Below are 11,252 nucleotides of genomic sequence, written 5' to 3' on the forward strand. Positions count from 1 at the left end.
TCTGTTGTGTAATTCCATTTGGCTTTGGCAGAGCTCGAAGCGCCAGCAAGAAGCCCTGCCTCAGCAGTTTAGCCTGCCCAATAAAGCAGCAGGCTTCATACCGCTGGGACAGTCTGACAACCACAGCCAGAGACAAGCCCATGCCACTCTGTCCAGCAGCCAGACAGGGAGAGGTCCCAGCACACACACGCACATCCACATAAATACATGAACACATGCATGCAGACACAGAAACCCACAGCGCGCATACATGAACAACAGCTTTGCTTTTTGTAAACTTTATTGGGAGATGCAGGATGAGGATTATCCCTAGACCTGGACAGTAACTTGGGTGATGGAATTGCATGTTCAGCGCTTTATTGTATATGCTCCTCAAAATGACACACAGTGTGACACGGGCATGCACATGCACACGCACACACACACACACACACACACACACACACACACACACACACACACATACAAACCACAAGACTTGACCATCGCTTTGGAGGTCTGGGGTTTTGGGCCACGGTCCAAGAGTCTTCACAGGAACACAGGAAATGACATTTCCTACGTTTTGCAGGACACACAGAGAAAGAGAGAGAGAGGGGAGAGAGACAGGGAGAGACAGTCCGAGAGAGAGAGAGAGAGAGAGAGTGCTGGGAGAGTGAGTGGGAGTTTCTAAGTGGGAACAGAGCATTTACTGTTTCATATTACACAGAAAAGAGGAGAAAGAGGAGAAGAGTTAATGGTGGGTAAGGGCTCTGGTGGGTTGTGCAGTCAGGCTCTGTTTTCAATGTAGCTGCTTGTGTAAGTGCTGTGCAGTTGTCTGGGTTTATGGATTCGCTGACTGTGGAAAATGTACTTCTCTTTAGTGGTCCTTGTCCTGACTAAGGCTCTGGTCACAGGTAAGTTTACCTTGTTTACAGCAATATACACCAGTAAGAAAGCGAACAAGTAAAGTAAGAGAATGTTTAGTAGTAACTTGATCTGTTGTCTAACATACACCACTGTGAAACCATACATTTTGAGTTTCTTATGGAACTTTGGCGTGACAATAATGTCAAACATACAAGGAAAACACCGCTTAACAATGGCTATTAGGCGGGTGCAGTCATTATTACATTATTGTCAATATTGAAGTAACTAAAAGGTGTCTTGCAAACTGGGGAAATTGTTTAAAATCAAACCAGTTGCGGTTCAGTTAAGTAAGTTTGTTCTCAGTGGTCAGAGAAAACCGCAGTATAATTTGCATTCTAAAAATTGACATAAAGTGGACTTTACAACTCATATTTTCTACCCTGTAATCTTTTGATTATGTTCAGTTTTGTGTTTAGTTTGAGTCCCTCAAGTTGCTGCTTTTGTTGTCACATTAAATAGTGTAAGACAGACCCTAAGGGAGATTCCCCAACCAACATAACAACAACATCAACAGAAAAAACCCCAGCAATGCAGCCCAGATGGTCCCTGTTAACTTGTCGTGTTTCTCTTTGCCTTGTTTGGGGTGTACCGTGCTGAAGATGAATGTTTCCCACCTGTAGATTCTCTTTCTCTGTCTGATCACACATATTGTGGCCAGACTCCATGTCTCTTCTAGACAGACCTGACCCAGCTGGCAGCAGAATAAAACGCAACTACCTACAGCGAAGTAAGATAGAGGGACAACAAAGTATGTTTTAGTTTTCTCATTCTTAGTCCTCTTACACTTTCAAGCTGTTACAGACTGAATTCCCATCCAGTGATGGAATGACATATATAAGTAGAACCAGTGATAGTGTGAGCTCTAACACTATAAATCCAAGCAGCCACTGTGGGTGTGCATATAAACTTACTTTGTCTAAATGCTACAATTATGTTTAACTGGCAGGATATCAAACATCTTGCAAAAATGAACTGAAGACTTTTTCCATGCGGGGCACATTACCAGCTCTAGTTAATTACTAATTTAAAAAGCAGGGAGGAGTCACACAAGCTATCAGATCATAGTCCTCTGTGAAATGAATATGTTTTATTATATTTGGTTTGATTTTATTCTGTCATAACGATACATAATACTGTAATATAATACACACGTTACCTAATCAATAAAGTATTGGATCTGTGTTTGCAACAACACCCAAACAAAAAATTTGTTTCTTTTGTCAACAGAGGTATGTCACGCCCTGAATGTGACAGTGACCCCCGGGCCCGTTGTCATGGTAACAGAAAAAGACAACTTGACACTCTCCTGCCTGGTATCTCAGAGGAAGAGGAGCGGCAGTGTCCTCATCCTTCGCTGGTTCTTCTCTCCTCTTTCCGCTCCCACTCTCGCGCCTCCTCCCTCCCCTCCGTCCCCCTCTCCTCCTGCACCCGAGCCCTCTCAGTTTCTGATTGTGAAGATGGGCATAAAGAAAATGAAATTGTATGGGAACTACACACGTCGTTTCCCCCAGCCAAAGTTTCGTCTGTATGAGGAAACGGAGGGAGAAGTGTACCGGCTGTGGATTCTAAACGTGAAAGGGATGGATCAGGGTTTCTACAGCTGTAGAGTTCAGGAGATTCGCAAACACAGGAACACATGGAGAGCATCGTCCAATGGTACCAGCACCACACAGCTGACAGGTAACCAAAGATGTTCTTCAATACACTCTCCATGTTACAATTATCTGTGCAAAGACCCAGGGCCCCATTTTGGCTGATAATGGGATGAAAGTTGAGAGATGTTAGTTTTTTTTTTAACTAATCACGTTTGCCTTGTGGTTAGTGGTTTGAGACCCTTTCTCAGCAAGCATCCTCCTTGTCTAGGTGTCCTTTGGCAAGATGTTAAAGCCCTACAGCATAACTGGGCGGTGTCTCCTTGCAGAGGGCAAGCCAATCAAGTGTAAGGTGGTGAAACGAGACAAAATTTCAAGTATTGCACTATTTCTAGCAGACTTGGGAGTCAGATTGCATTAACCTTTTTTGCTATCTGTGCAAGGGAATTTATTAACATCGATTTAACCTTCACTTGGTTCAGGCAGACAAGTACAGAGAAACAAATCTATCTACCACCTGGCAAAACAGTGAAACTATGCATTGGGTTGTACACCATTTGGCCTTGAACAGCGTATCTTTTTTCTATGTGTTTGTGCAACCCTGGTCACTGACAAGAGAGGATCAAACACAAAAGGGGATTTCTAGTGTTATTACTCTGAAAATGTTCCATGGAATTTTTGTTTCCAAGGAATTCCCTAACAGCCACACACATTCAGCTGAGACATGCTGTCCACGTTATCTGGCAGTGGAAATAACTAAATAAAGCAGGAGCAAGAGTTTTTTTTAATTAAAAGACAAAGGGCAAACAGAAATGTGTAGCATGTATTTTCAGACTCTACGCTATTTGCTGTAAGTTGTGCCTATGTGCGTTTGAGTGTGACCCCAATCCTCTGGCATTTCCATCTCAAAACAATGAGCTCACACAGCCAAACCACACTCAACAATATCACTCTCTGTGTATGAGTGTGAGGAGTAAAAAGGTAAGAGTGTTGCTGAGCTGGCTACGTTCAAAACTCCGAAAAATACATGATGTCAGCACCCTGGGTTTACTTTTATGCAAGCCTCAGGAGAAAATTTACTGGAGAATTCGGTTGCAGTGGAACTTATGTAGTCTGTGCCAGTATGTAGCTACAATAAACAACCTGAACAAGTAAGAATTGAAATCACATGCAGTAATAAATATTTCTTTACACAGTCTGATCTCTTTTCTGATTTAACTGGATTGATCGGAAGGGAAGTCATCTGTCACTGTGGGATGCACTGGATACAGGGGTTCAATAGAGATTTTCAGATGCTGCTATAGCATGTGTGGCTACATTATGTGTGGCAACACCTGATGCATTTGCACAGTTCACCTTTCACTAGTTTTATGACAGAAAAGCATAGAGGTTTGAGTCAGACTGAGCCATCAGACAACGCCCTGCCCTATATTCAGGGCAATGTCCCGCTAAGGAAGCCACACAACCTCAGGCATCTCCGACATGCATTGACCACAGAACCAGAAACAGAAGAGCTGACATTATAAGGGTAAACAAAGAGAAAACGAAGTTGTAACTTTAATCCAGGGAACCCCTCAGTCTGAAGATTTCAGTCTGTAGATCTCACAACAAAGCATACACCCGACTGACATAGTTGGACTACTCTTATTCAGAAGATCTTGGAGGCAGAGATGGTTTATCCTCTCCCCCATCTCTAAAATCCCAAATTCAGAACTTCGAGTTGAGTGATTTCTGCTGCTTTTCTGTCGGTTGACAATCTGCACAGTAAATGAAGTCTTGCTCTCTGGCCTCTGGTTTCTGACCCTGGTTCATTTGTCTGCGTCCTGTCCTCACATCTGAACTTGAGGGAAGCAGATGAGCCTAAATCTGGACCTGATGTTTTTCACCTTTGCACAGTATTATTTTTTCCCTATAAACATGGCGCTGTTGGGTGTGAAAAAGCTTGCGTAGACACATCTGTAGAGAGTCTGTACTATAACAGCTCCCTAACAGCCAACCTGTTAACCTGCTGCGTGCGCTGATCAGATGTGGGGTTTAGCATGTGGTTAACCACAGCGTAAAGGTCAGAGTTGTGGTTTACTTACATTAACTGCTAACTGCTCACATTGTCAAGAGATGCCTGTTAAATGTAGCTCGTCACCTCGTCAGATGAGTACAACTCGGCTGCAATTTGTCTGCATGGCAAACTTTCCATTTTGTGGTCAACAGTGAATGGACATAATAACAGGAACGCCATACAGTTTAAAGCAGTCCAATAAAACATTGTAGATTGGCCCTCAGTAATTATTGTAGTTTCAACAAAATGATAAATTTTAAGGTTTAGAAAAACAGCATATTTCAGGACTCTTATATTGCATTGTTGTAAAGCCTCCCTATAATGTCTATAATCAAACTTTTTTAAGTTGTTCTTTCCAGGGCAAGATACGTATTTTAGAAAACATTATGTGTCCGTCATGTTATCCATTGTGTGTCTTCTGCTGCTTTTACTGCCTGATACATCTGATACAGTTTTGTTTGGTCACAGCACAAAAGCCATTGTGTTACTCCCTGACATTAATTAACGTGATATTCAGACTGAACGGCCAAGACCACATTTGACAATCTTGCAGGCAGTTCAGTGGTCTGGAAACAGGCTAGAAGTCAATTAGAGTTAATATCTTATCATTTCTTATTAATATGTTTATCAACCTGTGTTTAAAAGACATATTAAAAACCCATTATGGGGCGTTGAGACTAAGTAATTTATGTACACAGTCTCTGTTCACTCTCCTTAACCTCTTGCTAAATACCCCTGACCTATACACAACCCATCATTCATTGGCACACACTGACACAACTGCCTTATTTGTTCTCTTTTCACACTAAGAACTGCACAAAGAAAATTGCAACATTAAACAATTGTGAAGCAACCAACAAAAGGAAGAGTAGATGCAAAGCAGCGGGGAACCCCCAAACGTTGTCCAAGAACAGCAATACAGCCAGGCCTCAGTGTGTGTGTCCTGTGTGTGTGTGTGTGTGTGTGTGTGTGTGTGTGTGTGTTGGGTTTGGCTGCTGCTACAGCAGAATCTCCCTTCATGACAGCAGTTTTGATATTTCTGGAAACCGCTGAAGCCGTCTGCTGTATTGGGTCAGTTTACAAAGTTAGTCTGGGCACTACCCTAAACTTACTGTCTTTGATGATTTTTAAATTTTTTTCCCCCAGTGCACTTAACTCTTGAGGATGGTACCAGCGAAGGACTGTGGCGCTTATTTGCAGGTACTGTTTTTGTCTCTAGCCCTACTTCTGTTTCTCTTTACCATATACAGATCTTACTATTAATAATGTCACTGTTCTGATGTCTTTTTCTGGGCTTATGGGTGTTTGTTCTGTAGATGTGTATCTGTGCGCTGTGCTGCTCTGCTCACTGGGCCTGCTGTCTATCTTCCTGTTCACTCTGGTGCTCACTTGCCAGTACTTTCACAGAAGACACAGGCTCAAAGGTAAAACATCATTTTTTTCCACAGTAACTTTAGGTTTCAGTTTTTTTCTTTTCAAAACAATACCTGGACAACTTTTACATTATCAAGTGAACATGATTTTGTTTTTTTCTGCTGCTTTCTCTACAGCCAGTTACCTGCTGGTCAAGTGTCCGGAAAGCAGGTATGGTTGTTTATTAAAACTAGCGCTGAAACAATTAATTGATTAATCAATCAGTCAACTGACAGAACATTATTAAGTTGTGATGATACTTTATTTCTGTTTTGAGAAATTTAAATAGACTTAATTGTTAATAGCAGTTGTAATTGAAACTCATCTGTTCCATGCAGCTCAGGAGAGACGGTAACCAGCTCTAGCAGTTCCTCCAGTTCCTCCCCAAGAGCCCAAAGGAAACACACAAGACAGAAATCTGACAGAGGAGTAACTGTAACACCACCTAAACTACCTGAGGAGCCACCACCACACATACCAGCCAAAGGTAATGTGACATTTTGAGGGCAGGATTTATTTAAAAGGTCCATTAGGCCGGTGCTTCCTTTTTGGCTTGTGACCTTTAAAATGTTAAAATGTCCTCAGAGATAATGAGATAATTTTCTCAGAAGGCTTCATTTAGACGGTTTTTATAGGCCTGGAGAGGTAAAAGTGTTAAAAAGTTCACCAAAAAAGCTTTTTAACAGCATTACTATGACTCCTCTGGCCACTGCATTAGCCTGTGAATATGTCTTACACAGTTACATTTATTCTGATTTAAATCACCAAAATTTTTATATTTTTCCAGTCTAACCTTTTGGTCAAGTGTCACCTCACAGCATGAAAGAGTCTGGTTCAATTCCTTGTCATTCTGTGTGCAGTTTGAGTTTCCTCTCAAATTCCAAACACACGGGAGGCATTAGAGTCAGAAGGGGCCCAGAGAAAAAGAATTAGTGGCTAAAGAAAACAACAGTAAATGAAGGTATCCAGCAAGTATAAAAGCAGAAAATAATATCTCTAGCATAATTCAATTTCCGTGACAAAATCATCTTTGGTTTTGAGAGACACTGGGAGACTAGCAGAAAAGAAACTGAGAATGAAACTTTACACTGTATTTGTATCTGCTGAGTGTATTGTCTGAGGTAAAATAAACACTGATGCTGAAAATGCTCAACACACCTTGACTAGGTTTAACATAAAGTGGTTGCGAAGGACAATTTTGCTTTCAACCATAGTAATATTTGTGAATTCCTTCCTCCTGGCCGTTGTTTAGAGTCAATTAAGGTTGTCTCTATTTTTCAGTGCCTGTTGCTGCAAAGAGACCTCAGAAGCCCAGAAGGTTAAAGACTCATCTGAGAAGTTCTGCCACTGTAAGCCTCCTCGTTCTCATCCATACATACAAGCACAAGACATACGTCCGCTTCTTCCATAAAATCATTTATTAAACATAATATATCTTTTAAAATGTATTTATTAAAATTTGAAAAGATGTTTTTTCATGCAGAGTTGTTATTGAGATACATGCAAGAGGGAATTTGTCTCACGACTGCATGATTGTCTACAGGAGTTTATTGCCGTCTCTTCATTCAGTTATGAGCTTGATAATTCTATTTAGTTTTATTGCTTCTCAAACACAATTATTTATTTAGAGTGCTTCATTGGTTTTATATCTACAATAAAAATGTCAAACAAGTATATACAGAAGAAAACTACTCAAACTAAGGATCATCAGTATTTCGACTGATGGCGTTCTTGTGATTTTGTAGTGAAATGAAGCTTTCGGAGATGTTTTTTTTTTGTTGCACGAACATACTGATTGGATTAGTGCAGCTAGGAGGATCTGAGTATGTTGGATAGGACTCCTATTGTACCAAATGTTTTTCGAGTAAACTGAATGTTCCAAGAGGTCCTGCAAACCCTGTAAACACATACTTTCTACAGCTAAAAATGTTTACCATAGAGAGTAGAAGAATACTACTGTTTGCTGAAAAAGACACTCCCTATATACATCTTTTCCTTTAACATCTACGTTCACTATATATATTTTTTTATACATATAGTATGAAATTCCTCTTTTGCCTTATCTGTTTTAAATTCCTTCAAGTTTATCTCACTCTTTCCCTCCCTCCCCCAGACTCGGGTATCACAGGAGGATAGTCTGACATATGCAGAACTGGAGCTGGTCAGACCAAGGCCAGAGCCCCCAGCCTCCTCCAGTCCTGACCCCACACCCTCCAGCCCGGACACTGTGTACGCTCAGATCCTCTTTCAGGAAAAACAGCTTTAAACACAGCAGCTCTGGGACACATGGGTGTCGTGGGACCTCCTGGTGAGGGCAGACATTTAGCTCTCCAAACTGTACAGAGTGGCATCCAAAGGACTATATTTATGAACTATCAGTATGGCATTTAGCGTTTATTTTTTGGCTGTAAGTACGCTACAACTGTTGGTAAATGAGGGTTTTGTGTTTCCTCGACGCAGTTCCATTCCGGCAAAGCAGTTTTGGGGTCTTATAATTCTGTTGTTTTGTTTGTTGGCATCGCTGGCCTGCGAGCCAGATGTTTATAAGAATGCTCTTACTGTTAACTATTCTGTATAAACTCAGGAGACTGTGTGGAAATGAACTGTTGTCCAGGTTCTCTTACTGCAGTGTCACAAGGCATTGTTACACTTTTCAACTGCATTTATAATTACAGTACTAATACACCAAATTAATAAATATATGCCTGGGTCTGATGTGTAAGAGTACAGTCTTTGACTCATATAAATACTGTTTCCAATTATCTCTTTAACGTGGATTGGTTTGCACTTTGTCAGATTTATCTATAATTTAACAGGTCTGTAAGCGTCACATCATCTCTGGCCTACCGAGGAACTGCCAACTGATTTAATAATAATAATTGAATAATTTGGTACGTTGAGAAATTAGAGGTGAGAGAGTTATGTAACATGTTAAAGCTATAGTTCAAAATTTGGGGGAAATACATCTAATCTCTGGCTGAGAGTTAGATGAGAAGATCGTCACCACTCTCAAATCTGTCGGGTAAATTTAAGTCTACAACTAGCAGCCAGTTAGCTTAGCTTAGCTTAGCATAGCATAAAAATTGGAAGCAGGTGAAAACAGCAAGCCTGCCTCTGTCCAAAGGTAACAAAATCCACCTGTAAAGCTCACTAACTGACTGAAAATATCTTGCTTGTTAAATCCGTACAAAAAACAACAACTCATGGATTTTACAGTTATGTGTCAAACTATTTCTTTGTTTCCGTAAATTCTGTCGTCAAGGTGAGATTGTGAGGCAACCAGGGGAAACAGCCAAGAAATAGTCCAGCAACCTGTTTTTAGACTCTTTAGGTGGGGGTAGACGGACGGAGCAAGGCTAGCTATTTCCCCGTTTCTCATCTAAGCAGCTGCCGAATGTAGCTTCCTATTTTCTGGACAGGCTTAAGAGTGGTATTGATCTTCCCATCTCTCGGGATGAAAGCGAATATGCCTTTTCCCCAAAATATCTATTACTATAAATCTAACATGTGGGACTTCTTTTGTTGGATGAATAGTTGATGTTTTCCAAATAAAACATGATGTAATGTATGCCAGATGGAGGCAATATTTAGTCTAGATTTTGATGTTTTTTTTTTAAAGAGAGGACATAAAAAGGGGACAAAAACAACACAAGGAGTCTTCTGCTTCTCCCATCGGCCCGACACGGACATAAACAGCAAATATGAATCCTGGAACCAGCAGACATTATGCTCAAGTACCCGAGAAAGGTGAAGGGTGTCGGCCATTCTGTGAAGGTCAGTGTGTGAAAAATGGGATGAAGAGGAGATAGAGGCACATGGAGTAAGAGAATGATGCACATGCACACCCTTCTCTCTGTGAGTGGGAGAGACCGAGAGAGAGAGACCATCATCCCCCACAGTTCAGACTCACTGACTAGGATGAACCCGCTAATGACTACATTTATTCAAATTAGACTAATTGTAATCATGGTTAATAATTAGCTTTACAGTGCATTATAATTGGGTTAGGCTACAAGATGGTTCTGCCTAGGTGCAATAATTTATTTGATTTAATTATTCTGAGGAACCCAATGGTTTGACATTTCATATCATAAAACCAGCGGTGTAGAGAAAATGGAGATGGCCGTTGTCTTTAGAGAAGGTCATTGCTCGCTCTCTGGGAAAATTATGAGGACTATTTTCCACTCTATTAAGCTACTCCACTTAGCACAATTAGCCACACACACAAAGGTTAAAGAGAGAGACCTCTTCCTTTATGATAGAGAGGAGTGGTGCATGTGCATGAGAGAGCAAGCAAGAAAGGCAGACAGAAAGAGAACAAGCCTCCACAATCTCGTCAATCTACCATCATTTAAATGGTAACTTATTTATTGGAATATAAGTGCATTAATGTTGGAGCGTCGATATTGTACTTTTCCCCTGGAAGATTAAGATCAGTGTTAAAGGGTTAAGTTTCACACCCTCTCTCTTGTGCGTTGTAGAGGCCCGACAGTGATTACAGAGATTCTACAGCTAAAATGGCACATTTGTCCTTGGTTAGCCATAAACGCACACACAAAAGCTGTGACAAGCAGAAAGGATACCTCAACAAGACCCAAACACATTTTACATTATCCACAAAACACACTGGACATGATCACAGTTAACTTGTAGGAGGATATTGGTACTAAATAATAAATGAAAAAGGTAATAAATGAAAAAGCAGTCAAATGCTCAAATACTCACATAAATTCCACATTACAAAACAGATTGAAAACACATTGTGAAAAACAACAAAGAAAGTTCAGTAAACTATTTACAACTAACTAAACATCCTGACTTGTTCATACCACAAACATTAACCAAAGCATAACACTACAACCCCCATAGCGAAAAATGCTGACGTGTGCATGCCATACTTTTTATGATAATGGATGCTTGTTGTGCAGTTCGTGAGAAATTAAGTGCTCCAGCTCTACAGTACTCTTAAAAAGCTGTGTTTCTCAGGGAACACTGGCTGAGCATGCACACTCTTGTTCGTCATTATTCCTCTCGTTTTCAGCTTGAAGCTGCCCAGTTCAACCAAAGGCTTCTGCTGTGGCCTGTGTTACCTGTGCTGGTGCAGTATGGGTTAATTTAAAGTATTGTTTTAAGGGATGGTAGAATGTTTTCTATGCAAATTTACCAGACAGTTTTTGAGAATTTAGTATCCTTCTGGTTTCACCTTATAAATCCAAAATAAAATAAAATAAAACCCTGGACAAACCTGATTTCAGTGATGAATCACAAACATCCACAGGAGGAGA

General features: G+C 40.7%; 1 protein-coding gene across 1 annotated transcript; it reads left to right on the forward strand.

Moving 5' to 3' along the window:
* Positions 1-699: 699 nt before the first annotated feature.
* vstm4a (V-set and transmembrane domain containing 4a) lies at positions 700-8,682 on the forward strand. The gene is made up of 8 exons (XM_051417303.1): positions 700-893; positions 2,134-2,586; positions 5,701-5,754; positions 5,871-5,978; positions 6,105-6,138; positions 6,306-6,454; positions 7,249-7,316; positions 8,081-8,682. The coding sequence occupies exons 1-8, from the start codon at positions 845-847 to the stop codon at positions 8,231-8,233; spliced, it is 1,068 nt and encodes a 355-aa protein (XP_051273263.1). The 5' UTR covers positions 700-844; the 3' UTR covers positions 8,234-8,682.
* The last annotated feature ends 2,570 nt before the right edge of the window (positions 8,683-11,252 follow it).

Source organism: Dicentrarchus labrax, unplaced genomic scaffold (assembly GCF_905237075.1).
Source record: "Dicentrarchus labrax unplaced genomic scaffold, dlabrax2021, whole genome shotgun sequence".
NCBI classification, from domain to species: Eukaryota; Metazoa; Chordata; class Actinopteri; family Moronidae; genus Dicentrarchus; species Dicentrarchus labrax.